This window comes from Rhinoderma darwinii, chromosome 2 (assembly GCF_050947455.1).
Source record: "Rhinoderma darwinii isolate aRhiDar2 chromosome 2, aRhiDar2.hap1, whole genome shotgun sequence".
Classification (NCBI taxonomy): domain Eukaryota; kingdom Metazoa; phylum Chordata; class Amphibia; order Anura; family Rhinodermatidae; genus Rhinoderma; species Rhinoderma darwinii.
Window position 1 is genome coordinate 200,147,109 of NC_134688.1, and position 13,084 is coordinate 200,160,192.

Sequence of the window (13,084 nt, forward strand, 5' to 3'; positions counted from 1 at the left end):
GAGGCTAGTCGTCTTTACAAACCTGTTGTGGTCATAGACAATAATTCACATAGGGACCTGGGATATAAGGCAGGGCTAAGTTGGGAGGTCATGTGTTTGAACCGGAAGAAAGTATTAAAAATAAGGGGGGAAAAAAGGTGGTAATGCGTAAAGAACTGTGGGGTACATTAGATTGTAAAGGGTTGGTTTTTGTGGAGGAATTAGACTTTCAATGACTACTTTAGCTGCCTCCAGCTGCCACTAGGGGCAGCTTATTATAACCAATATTGCATCCCAGAGGCAGAAGACCCCTTTTCCAGTTTTGCAGTGGTCACAGTGTAGGGAATAGAAAATCATTGGCTAAAAAAAACAATATTTTAACTTTTTTTTTTTTTTTTTTTTTTTTTTTTTTAGGTTTTCTTATATTTTTTTTATAAACTATTTAAAACAATTGGATAAGTAATCTTTGTCCTTCTAGCCATTTTCCTTTATAAAAGTGAAATTCCTTTTTAAATTAGCACCTGATATGCTAAAATTAATCCAGCACTTGTGTGAGTATCAAAAACCCCTGATTATCTGGGCAAACCAGTGTCAAAATAACTAACTAAAATAATCCTAAAATAAAATACTAATTTATTAGCCAACATCTATTTGGTCCCATGGATGCCAGTTAAAAATCCCTGGGGAAATCTCTTCTCTCTCCTACAGCAATATTATTTTAATAGTCGCAAAATGCACACCATGTTGTTCTTGCGTAATCTGGCATCTTTTGCGAAATGAAATATATTTTGATTTCTATTTTTTTTTTTTTTTCTGTAATCATGGGGTCATGTACAAGTCCTGTGCTGCTTAAAGACTGTTGGACATCATAATAGACTTTTGAAAACTATACATTTCATACCATTTCAATCTTGGCCTGATATGTAAAGCATTAGAGATTTTGTTGTGCTGTAAGTCCTGGGGAGGAGCCCCAAAGTCAAAATTGTGCCTTTTCTCCTTTTGGTGTATACTTATCATCCCCAATGTCCCCCAGTGGGTGTTCCACTGCCTGAAAACCATCACCTCAGATGCAGAGCCTGCCCATTCATTATATAGCACCTACAACCACAGGACGAATGCCAAAATATACTTCCACCAAGTGATGACCTGTCACTAGGTCAGATAAGTTGTACTGGTTCACTGACCTGAATAGCCTGCCTCATGGATTCTAGCACTTTTTTTTTTTTTTTTTTTTTTTTCTTTTTTGATCACCAGTTCTATAGATATGGCCCACTGTTTTGTAGGCTCCCTCTATGCTATTTTGTTGTAGTTAGCAAATAGTGTGTGAACTACGATCAAGCTGCCTCACGCTGATTGGTCAGCATAAGCGGTTTCTAGCTCCACCCCGTTGGCAAATTAGCATATAGGAACACAACAGTGGGCTATATGTCTGGGAGGGAGGTCCAGGAAAAAAGAAAATTTGCACTGGAATCAGGGAGACCGTGCTATTCAGGTCAGTTAACCAGTTCAACTTACATGACCAAGTGACAAATCCTCTCTAAAGGAGTTGTCCAGGTCTAGAAAAACATGTCTTCTATCTTTCAAAAACCACTCCACACCTGTCCACTTCAATGGAGCTGAGCTGCAATACTATGACAAACTTACCTGTTCAAGTTTCTGTGCCATCCTGCCATGGAGCTATCGACGGCACTGGTTAATTTGACTGGGTGGCGCGCTTGCTGGGCCAGCCAACAAATGGGAGGATTAGGCTCACTGGCCGATCAGATGGCAGGGGCCTCAATTGTCAAGTCAATCTGCGAGCTGGATGCCTGATTTAACGTACAGTGGCGTTTTTTATGGTGACTTCTGAGATTTGATTTCTACGATCTCCCTTGACCGCCCTATCCTCTCATTCCTCCTGTTGATATTTGTTGTTGACCTCTGATTACCTGACCATTCCTTGTCTTCTGACTGATATTACCCTCCTGGATTGAACCCAGACAGCCTGCTAACCGTTCCTATGCTTTTTTTTTTTTTTTTTTCCTTCTGAGAATCTGTCGTTGCTATTTTCCCCTGTCTGCGCTATCAATCGGCGACTACTCGGCGGACACAACCTGGGGACTGCTGCAGTGAAGTCAAGACTCCTGTGTATTTGTTAAAGGGTGAATACCAGCAGTCCCTTAGATCCTGCTAACCTGAGTGACCTGTGAAAAGCACGACTGTGGATGCGCGTTTGCTGGACAGGGATAATGCGTTACGAATACCAGATACAACCCATGGACCGGTGTGGCACGGTTTCTGGAGGAAAGCAGCCATGTTTATCTAATCCTGTACAACTCCTTTAACACATTAAAAGCTCGATGTGAAGGAGGTACACTTTGTCAGTTGGCTCGACTACCTCTCAGCCCTTGCAGAGGAGTGTCCTTTGTGTATTGCAGGAAACCAGTTGATATTGTATACTCGTTTTTTAAAATTCTATCTCTTGACATTTCATAGAGACACGTCAGAAGATGGTATCGGACTGAAATATAGAATGAAGGGGCTGCAATGTCCTTTAGAGCACCATGCCTCATCTGCTTCTTATGGTGTTAGGCCATAGACTTCTAGCAGTAATGTACATTTACTTTGAAACGTATACAATAACTACCGTGTGGCAATTATTGGTATCTGATACATCTGCATCATAAGAAGATAGAATATCACAAGCTGTAGTTATCATTTTTGCAAATTAGTTTACAAGCTAGGTTTTCACCACTTACTACTTTTTATCATTTAAAATGAATGGATCCTGTCTAACTCTAATCATTGCATATTCCGCTCCTAGTAGGCAAACAGACTGCAAATACTCGGTACCCCTGCTTCGCAAACCAAATCGAATTTTATGGAGTGAGTCCACCAGTGTTAAAAAAAAATATATATATATATATATATAATGAGGCGCCATAAGATCTGGTTTGGTGTTGCAGTGCTCGTCTTCCAAATTGCGCTATCTTGGGCCCTTTCATGTAGGCCATGCTACATTGCTCTGTTTTGCTTATCTATTGATCGCTTTACTGCTTTTATCAATTGTTACTACTTGTAATTGTTCTGCTGTTTAATCCTGATTGATTCATAACGTAAATTATACGTTTTTTTTTATTTTTATATTTTCTCCCTTTCTATCTTGCTTTGGCTGGAATCTTCTCCCGCTGGATGTCGACAGGTGACTCTAGTATCTTCTCTAGTCTGCCTCTGGGCTTTTACATAGTGAGTAGCATGGTAATGTTAATCGGAGCAAAGTACATCACAGGTTAGTTTATATTCTCTTAACTAGATCCCAATTCAAAGTCTACATGTTGTCCGATTTTATAATTGGCTTCTTAATAATTTATTTCTATAGAATTTTCTTTTCCCCTGCATTTATTTTTAATGTAATACAATTTTCTTCCATTTGGGGATCAAGAGGATTTTCATATGATGATCATATTCTAATTTGCCATACCCTTGCCTGACTTGTCCAGTGTGTTTTTATAAAAGCTGGGTGACACACAGATTATCCAATAATCTGCTATATAGAACCTGAAAGGGTGTAATTCCGGAACTGATTATGATTTTTTATTTAGATTTTAAATGGTTCTGTTCGATCACGCAAAACATAAAAACATTTTTATATATTTTGTAAGCCCACTGGTATTTTTGGTTTACTTCTCAGAACGTCCACCTAATGAGTTCAGTGCTGGTAAAAAGAAGTGGTTTCTAGTGCACTAATTCTTATTGGCTCGTCTACACAATACCAGTAATCCCTCTGCGGCCCACGTACAAGAGGATCCGGGTAAAAGGACTGAGCTACTGTGCATGTATGTCCACTGGTACAGGAAGTGCTTTTGCACCACAGGCTTTTTTGCACGTTTTTTTTTTGCCAAAAAATGCAGAATAAAAACGCTGCAGCCAGTCGCAGCGTCTTTTGTTTTTTTTTGTCTCCCATTGATTTCAATAGGTTTTTTGAGACGGGAAAAAGCAGCAACATGCACTATCTTGAGGAGTTTTCCAAGAGCGTTTTTTTTCCGCACCCGGGAAGAAACTCCTCCACCTCCCACTGAAATCAATGGGCGACAATTTCGGCCGACTTGTGCAGAGGCAAAAACTGCGTAAAAAAAACAAAAAACAACTCAATGCGAACAGGGCCTTAGAGATTCAGGTTTTGCGTATCAAAAATCCTTTTAAAGTGACAATATTATTTTAAAATGACGACGAACCATTATGAAAATTAATGTGTATATTGTTTTGGTTTCCGACGTAGTAGTGGCAGTTTTGCTGTTCTGACGCCCAGTTACCACATGAGGGTGCCAGAAGATAACAATGCGTATACAGTTGTATGGAAGGCTAGCATTAAGTGTGCAGTCTGTGGTGCAGAAATACAATTACGCTCTTACACTAGTAAGGTGATGGGTATACTGTAGCTATTATCAGGTTTACCAGTTGTCCTTCACATTCAATTTACTTCAAATACAAAAGACGAGCTCTTGGTAATTAATACACATTTTGCTAATTACAGCCTTCATTATCAAACGTTGGGACAGATTACTGCTAATTAAGTCTAACCTACAATACTTTCTGATTAGAAACATTCCTTCTGGAATATAATGTAGGTAACAAGTTACAGGATTTAAGTCACAATTTATCATACACGAATCAAGACTTAAAATGAAGGAAGAAACACAAAGTAACATACATTTAAAGTGGCCCTGTATTCTACACATACTGGAAGCGGCCAATATCTTTCCAAACTACCATAAAATATATATAACCTAAAAAAAGGTGGCATTTAATCCAGAAAATGAGAAATTGGCGTTTGTTTATAGCACAGAACTTTATGACAATTAATTCTTGAATAGAACACCAAGCAAAGGACTAATCTTTTGATACATCTTGTGTTTTTTTTTCTATAGACTACTTTTTAAGTAAATTGTTTCTCTTCTATGAATGTGTACAATAATCCAAAATATTTGATAGTCTGCATCTATTAGGACTCCTTAATTATAGAAACGTTCAGCCATGACGTAAAAGCCACTGACAAGTGAAGTGAATAACATTGATTATCTCCTAACGGCACCTGTCAAGAGATGGCTTATATTAAAGTGAACAGTCAGTTGAATCTTGTGTTCGAAGTAGGAAAAATAGGCAACGGTAAGGATGTACACGACTTTGACTAGCCAAATGGTGTGCTATACGTCTGAGTCAGAACATCTGCAAAACTCCAGGTCTTGTGGTGTGTTTCGGCATGCAGTGGCTAGTACCTACCAAAAGTGATCCAGGGAATGGCACCCGGTTCATCATGGGCGCTCAAGGCTCATTTATCCGTGTGGGGAGCAAAGGTTAGCCTTCCTGGCCAGATCCCACAGAAAAGCAACTGTAGCACAAAATGCTGAAAAAGTTCATGCTGCCTATTATAGGAAGGTATCCGAGCACACAGTGCATTGCACCTTGCAAAATTTGGGGCTTTGTAGCCGCTGGCCGATCAGAATGCCCATGCTGACCTCTGGCCACCGCTGGACGTGCCTATAATGGGCATCAGAACTAGACCATGGAGCAATGGAAGATGGTGGCCTGGTCTGATGAATCACGTTTTCTTTTACATAATGTGGATGGCTGGGTGCGAATGCTTTGATTATCTCGGAAGAGATGGCACCAGGATGCATTATAGGAAGAAGGCAAGCAGTCAGAGGCAATGTGATGTTCTCGGAAACATTGGGTCCTGGGCAATTATGTGGATGTTACTTTGACAAGCCTCACCTAACTAAATATTGTTGCAGACCAATTACACCTATTCATGGCAAAGGTGTATCCGAATGCCAGTGGCCTTTTTCAGCAGCATAATGCGCCCTGTCACACTGCAGAAATTGTTTCGGTATGGTTTGAGACACACGATGAAGAATCCAAGGTGTTAACTTGGCCTCCAAATTTCCCAGATCCCAATCTGATGGAGCATCTGTGGGATATGCTGGAAGCACTAGTCCAGTACATGGAAGTCCCAGCTTACAATTTACAGGATTTAAAGGATCTGCTGCTAACATCTTGGTTCCAGACACCACAGGATACCTTAAGAGCTATTGAGTAGTCCATGCGAAGTATTGGGATGCCTACACGTTGCACCTACAGGGGCTTTTATGACCTCTCATTCTAAATCCATAGGCCTTAATATGGAGTTGGTCATAGTCCCGGCCACCCACTGACCACATCTGCAGCTAAAACAGCTTCCACTCTTCTGGGAAGTGTCTGAGGGAATTTTTGCCCATTTATCCAGTAAAGCATTTGTGAGGTCAGACACTGATGTTGAACGGGAGGGCCTGGCTCACAATCTCCGCCCTAGTTTATCTCAAAAGTGTTTTATGGGGTTGAGGGCAGGGCTTTCGTGTGAGCCAGTCAGGTTCTTCCACGCCAATCTCGCCCAACCATGCCTTTGTGGACCTTGCTTTGTGCACTCATGTTGAAACAGAAAAGGGCTTTCCCCAAACTGTTCCCAAAAAGATAAAAGCATACAATTGTCCAAAATGTCTTAGTAGGCTGAAGCATTACGATTTCCCTTCATTGGAACTATGGGGCGTAGGCCAACCCCCTGAAAAACAACCCCATAGCATTATCTCTCCTCCACTAAACTTTACAATTGGCACAATGCAGTCAGGCAGGTAACATTCTCCGGGCATTCACCAAACCCAGACTCTCCCATCAAACTGCCAGATAAAGAAGCGTGATTCATCACTCCACTGAACAAGTTTCCACTGCTCCATGGTCCAGTTGCGGTGTGCTTTACACCACACCATCTGACGCTTGCTGATGTAAGGATTGCATGTAGCTGCTTGGCCATGGAAAACCATGCCAGGAAACTCCTGGCGCACAGTTTTTGTGCTGATAATGCCAGAGGAGGTTTGGAACTCTGAAGTTTATTGAGTCAGCAGAGCATTGGTGACTTTTGTGCACTATGCACCTCAGCACCCAGTTACCCTGCCATGTAACGTTACATGGTTTGCCACTTCGTGGATAAGTTGCTGTGGCTCCTAAAACTCTTCCACTTTGCAATAATATCACTCATAGTTGAGTGTGGAATATCTAGGAGGGAAGACCTTTCACGAACTGACTGGTTCAACAGTGGCATTCTATTACGGTACCACGCTCTAATTTAGTCAGATCTTTAGAATGACCCATTATTTCGCAACTGTTTGTAAAGGCAGACTGCATGGCTAGGTGCTTGGTTTTATACACCTGTGGCAATGGGACAGAATGAAATGCCTGAATTCAATAATAGACGTGTGCCCAATACTTTTGTCCATTTTATAGTGTGTGCATGTATATAATTAAAAGAGATTTTATATATAATATATATATATATATTTATATTTAGGGATGCATTGAAATCTCAATACCCTTTCGATGCTGTGCGGGGGGCAAACTGTTCGATACCGCCAATTTATGTATTTCGATACTGAGCTGTGCCGCACAGCTTAATATTGAAATGAATGAAGAGAACATGGCGCACGCAGTACCCGCTCCACTTAGTACCGGCCGCGAGCACAGTAGGACAGAGGAACGCTGCTCCTTCCTTTCTCTACGGCCACCAATGATGATCTGCGTATGTGAGAAGGGGAGGGGAATGTTTCCATCGGCACAGGCAGTGGGTTTCTGATAACGTGCCGGTGTCTCTCGCGCCGCTAGTGTGGAATCCGGACCGCGCTGCAGTGTAGTGACAGACAAGCTCCAGGCGGGTGTTAGTTAGAACAGAGCAAAAGCTTGAAATAAAGGCACTAGAGCAGGCACTAGTATTTTTTGCAGCCAGCATTGAGGAACATTGGGGTTAATGTGACCCACATTAACCCCAATGTTGCCATTATGTGCGGGAAATGATGAAGTCCTTAACCCCTTCCCGCAAATGGGCGTACAGTAACGCCCTGAAGATGAAGCGGGCACAGGAGCTGTTCGCGCTTCATTTTCAGCGAGTGTCTGCTGTAATGTACAGACGTCATCCCACTGAACCGGCGGCGATCAGTTATCTCCGACTGCCACAGTTTAACCCCTTAAATGCGGAGGTCAACAGCGGCATTTAAGTAATTGACACAGACTGAGGGGGCTCCCTCTGTACCCCGTTGGCCCGCCGAAAAATCAGGTGGGGTGCCGATGGTTGCTATGGCAACCAGGAAGCCTAGTAACGGCTTCCTGGTTGCCAGGTACGAAAAATAATATTTTGTCCTGCCCAAGGCAGGACGTAATAGGCTTAACTGTCAGTGTAAAATGACAGGGTATGTGCACATTCCTTATTTTCGGCCGTAAACTGCCGAAAAGTCGTAGGCAGAACGCCTCCAAACATCTGCCCATTGATTTCAATGGGAAATACCGTGTACTGTTCCGGCGGGCTGTTTTTGAGTTTGCGTGTGCACATACCTTTTACAATACACTGCACTACATAAGTACATACATAAGTAGTGCAGTGTATTGTACTGGGGAACAGAAGATCAGATCTTCAAGTCCCCTAGTAAGTGTAAGAAACAAAAAAGATTTTAGATAAATAAATAAGTTTTACGTAATAAAAACAATCGCCCTGTTTCCCTGATCAAGTCCTTTTTTATAAAAAAAAATATATACATAATGGGTATCGCTACGTTCGTATCGGCCTGACCTATAAAAATATATTATTTATCAAGCACGGTGAACACTGTAAAAAATGTAATAAACAATGGCAGAATTTTCTTTTTGTTTTGTTTTTTTTTTTTGTCACGTTGTTTCCAAAAAAAAGTCCTAAAAAGTGGTCAAAGTCGCAAGTACTCCGAAATAGTACCAATAAAAACTACAGTTTATCACGCAAAAAACAAGCCCTCACACGGACTGCTCAGTCGACAAAAAAATATTGAAATTATGGCTCAGAATATGGTGACACTAAAATATTATTTTATTTAGAGAAAAGTGTTTATTGTGTAAAAGTAGTAAAACATCTAAAAACTATATAAATTTGGTATTGGCATAATCGTATCTTACCGCAGAATAAAGTAAACCTGTTTATACTGCACAGAGAACGCTGTTAAAAATTTATAACAAAAAAAGTTAGAGAATTTTGTTTGTCTCCTCACCTCCCAAAAAATATTGAATAAAAACTGATCAAAAAAATCGCATTGTATAGGTCTCAGCGAGACTCAACACCATCTATTCTAAGGTTTCTGCGAGCTGTTTTAGAGGCTGTACCTTTGAGGGTACTATGTATCGTACATGGTGGTCTTGCCCCCGAGTATGAACTTTCTGGACAGACGTTTGTCATTTAATCTCCAGTGTATGTCAGTTTACCGTACCGAAACGACAAATGTCAAATTCCAAATTTAAACTTGCCCAATTTATTTTACTGGCGGCTCGCATTTATATAGCCTTACAGTGGTGCACAGTAGATCTTGATTTATCTGCGGTTATTAACAGAATTAACCGTATAGGAATCTATGAGAAATTAGAGGCTATAAGAACTGACTCATTGCTTTCTTCCTCCTCATGCGCCTGACTTTCAATATACCATTACATTATAACATATGGTTGCCTTATAACTCTATACCAATGTGGTGTGTGCTTTTGATAAAGAGAGAACTTTGTTCTTTCTAGATTTCTGTGGCTACTATGTACATTTTAACCCCTTCCCTCTTTGGCCACTTTTGACCTTCCTGACAGAGCCCCATTTTTCAAATCTGACGTTTCACTTTATGTGGTAATAACGTCTGAATGTTTTTACCTATCCAAGCAATTCTGAGATTGTTTTCTAGTGACACATTGGACTTTATGTTACTGGCAAAATCTGCTCGATATGTTCAGTATTTAATTGTGACAAACACCAAAATTTAGCGAAAAATTTGCATTTTTTTCAATTTAAATGTATCTGCTTGTAAGGCAGGCAGTTCTAAAACACAAAATTGTTGTTAATTAACATCCCAATATCTACTTTAGATTGGCATCGTTTTTTGAACATCCTTTTATTTTTCTAGGACATAACAAAGCAATTTCTCACATTTTCAAGAAAATTTCAAAAGGCTATTTTTACAGGGACCAGTTCAGTTGTGAAGTAGCTTTGAGGGGCTTATATATTAGAAACCCCCCAAAAAGTCACCCCATTTTAAAAACTCCACCCCTCAAAGTATTCAAAACAGCATTTAGAAAGTGTCTTAATCCTTTAGACATTTCACAGGAATTAATCCCTTAAGGACGCAGCCTAGTTTTGGCCTTAAGGCTCAGAGCCCATTTTTCAAATCTGACATATTTCACTTTATGTGGTAATAACGTCGGAATGCTTAAACCTATCCAAGCGATTCTGAGATTGTTTTCTCGTGACAAATTGGGCTTCATGTTCGTGGTAAAATTTGGTCGATATATTCAGTGTTTATTGGTGAAAAATTGCAAAATGTAGAGAAAATTTTGAAAAAATTGCATTTTTCAGAATTTTAATGCATCTGCTTGTAAAACAGACGGTTATACCACCCAAAATAGTTACTAGTTCACACTTCCCATATGTCTACTTTAGATTGGCATTGTTTTTTGAACATTCTTTTATTTTTCTTGGACGTTACAAGGCTTAGAACCTAAACAGCAATTTCTCATATTTTTAAGAAAATTTCAAAAGCCTTTTTTTTAAGGTACTACTTCAGTTCTGAAGAGGCTTTGAGGGGCCTATGTATTAGAAACCCTGATAAAACACCCCATTTTAAAAACTAGACCCCTCAAAGTATTCAAAACAGCATTTAGAAAGTTTTTTAACCCTTCAGGCATTTCACAAGAATTAAAGCAAAGTGGAGGTGAAATTTGCAAATTTCATTTTTCTTGCTGAATTTCAATTTTATTCATTTTTTTTTTCTGTAACACCGAAGGTTTTACCAGAGAAACACTACTAAATATGTATTGTCCAGATTCTGCAGTTTTTAGAAATGTCCCACATGTGGCTCTACTGCGCTCGTGGACTAAAACACAAGCCCAAGAAGCACCTAGTGCATTTTGAGTCTTCTTTTTTTATTAGAATATATTTTAGGCAGCATGCCAGGTTTGAAGAGGTGTTGAGGTGCCAAAACAGTAGGAATCCCCGAATAGTGACCCCATTTTGGAAACTACACCCCTCAAGGAATTCATTTATGGTTGTTGTTACCATTTTGACCGCACAGTTTTTTCACAGCACCTATTTGAATTGAGCTGTGAAATGAAAAAAAAATTACATTTTTTTCCAATAAGATGTCATTTTTTTAATCAAAATTTCTTATTTTCACAGGGAACAAAATACCCCATTTTGTTGCCCAATTTCTCCTGAGTGCAGCAATACCCCATTTGTGGCGATAAACTGCAGTTTGGGCCCATGGGAGGCCTCAGAAGTGAAGTAGCGCTGTGTGTTCTTTGGAGTGCAGATTTTGCTGGTTTGGTTTTTGGGTGCCATCTCGCATTTGCAGAGCCCCAGAGGTATCAAAGCAATGGAAACCCACCAGAACTGACCCCATTTTGGAAACTGCACCCCTCAAGGAATTCATTTATGGGTGTTGTGACCATTTAGACCCCATAGTTTCTTCACAGAACTTATTTGAATTGGGCTTGGAATTAAAACAAAATTAATTTTTTCCAATATGTAGTTTTGGCTGAAAATTTCTTATTTTCACAAGAAATAAAATACCCCATTCTGTTGCGCAATTTGTCCTGAGTTCGGCAATACCCCATTTGTGGTGATAAACTGCCGTTTGGGCCCATGGGAGGGCTCAGAACGAAAGGACCAACATTTGGCCTACTGGGGATTTTCTCGTGCAAAGTCATGTGTGCAGAAGCCCCAGTACAGTTGAAACCCGGAAGAAGTGACCCTGTTTTAAAAACTACACCCTTAAGGCATTCATCTAGAGGTGTAGTGAGCATTTTGACCGGAGAGATACACCCCATAAACTGTAATGTGGGTTCTCCCGGGTATGGCAATACCCTCAATGTGGCGGTTATCAGCTGCTTGGGCACACAGCAGGGCTCAGAAGGGAAAGATAAGGGGGGATAAGCTGTGCGGAGTACATTAGGGTAAGTAGAATTGGGGTAAATTATAAAACAAGGGATGTATGATAAATTTTAAAACACTCTTTCATACAGAGCTCTGGTTTTTCGGGACACGCGTTACATTGATATATAGTGTCATCCCTTATCGCCCTCTTATAGCAGACTTTGCACCTCTTTTGACTTTTTCCCTTCTTGCCAGTTTGGGGAACTTCTCCTGGAAAGTGTTGCCCTGGTACGATGCGTGTGGCCTCACTTCCAGAAGTACTGGGTGCCCCCCCCGTTCCTGGTCCCTAAAGATTAGGTTCTTGATAATCACCTCTTGAAATTCCAGGAAAGTTCCCCTCTGGCCTGCACATCGACGTAGCACGTACACATTGTACAATGCCATCTGTATGATGTGCCCGGCCAGCTTCTTATACCACACCGCATGGCGCTGTAGGGCTTCAGGACTTGATCTGACAAGTCCACCCCTCCCATGTACCTATTGTAGTCCAGGATGCAGTCTGATTTAGGGGTCTCTGTACTGGTACCTCGTACAGTTACATGGGTACTGGTGTGACATCTCTCTTGTCCTTGTACTTGACACACAATATGTTGCTGCTAGAATGTGCCCTGCGCTCACCCCTTCTTGTTTGCCCTGCAGAGTCTTAGGGAGGCCTCTCAGATTTCTTCTAGCAGTGCCGCATGCCACAGGACTGGAAGCGAGGCAGTTGAAGAGTGGGACGCAGGTATAAAAATTATCCAGGTAGAGGTGGTGACCCTGCTCCAGCAGTGGGTGCACCAAATCCCACACAATTTTTGCATTAACTGCCAGTAAGGGGGGGGGGGCATTCTGGGGGCTGAGCACTGGTGTCCTTCCCTTCATATATCCTAAACCTGTAGGTATACCCTGATGCACTCTCGCACAGCCCATACATCTTCACGCCATACCTTGCCTTCTTACCCGGCAGGTACTCGCGGAATTGAACCCTCCCTTTAAAATCCACCAAGGACTCATCAATAGAAATACACTTCTTGGGGGTGTATGCTTGGGAAAACCGGGCACTAAAACGGTCTAATAGGGGTCTCCGTTTATACAAACTGTCAAAACTGGGGTCATCTCGGGGTGGGCACGGCTCAT

General features: G+C 41.0%; 1 protein-coding gene across 5 annotated transcripts in view; it reads left to right on the top strand.

Moving 5' to 3' along the window:
* GK (glycerol kinase) overlaps positions 1 to 13,084 on the top strand; it is a 75,618-nt gene that overhangs the window by 41,314 nt on the left and 21,220 nt on the right. For 3 of the 5 annotated variants that reach the window (XM_075852724.1, XM_075852726.1, XM_075852725.1), the window contains one exon: positions 3,161 to 3,247. The exons of 1 other annotated variant lie outside the window; for it this stretch is intronic. In XM_075852724.1, coding sequence (XP_075708839.1) covers positions 3,161 to 3,247 — 87 coding nt within the window. Of the gene's footprint in view, positions 1 to 3,160; positions 3,253 to 13,084 lie in introns of those variants that run through there. One more of the 5 variants, XM_075852727.1, reaches the window with a different exon arrangement.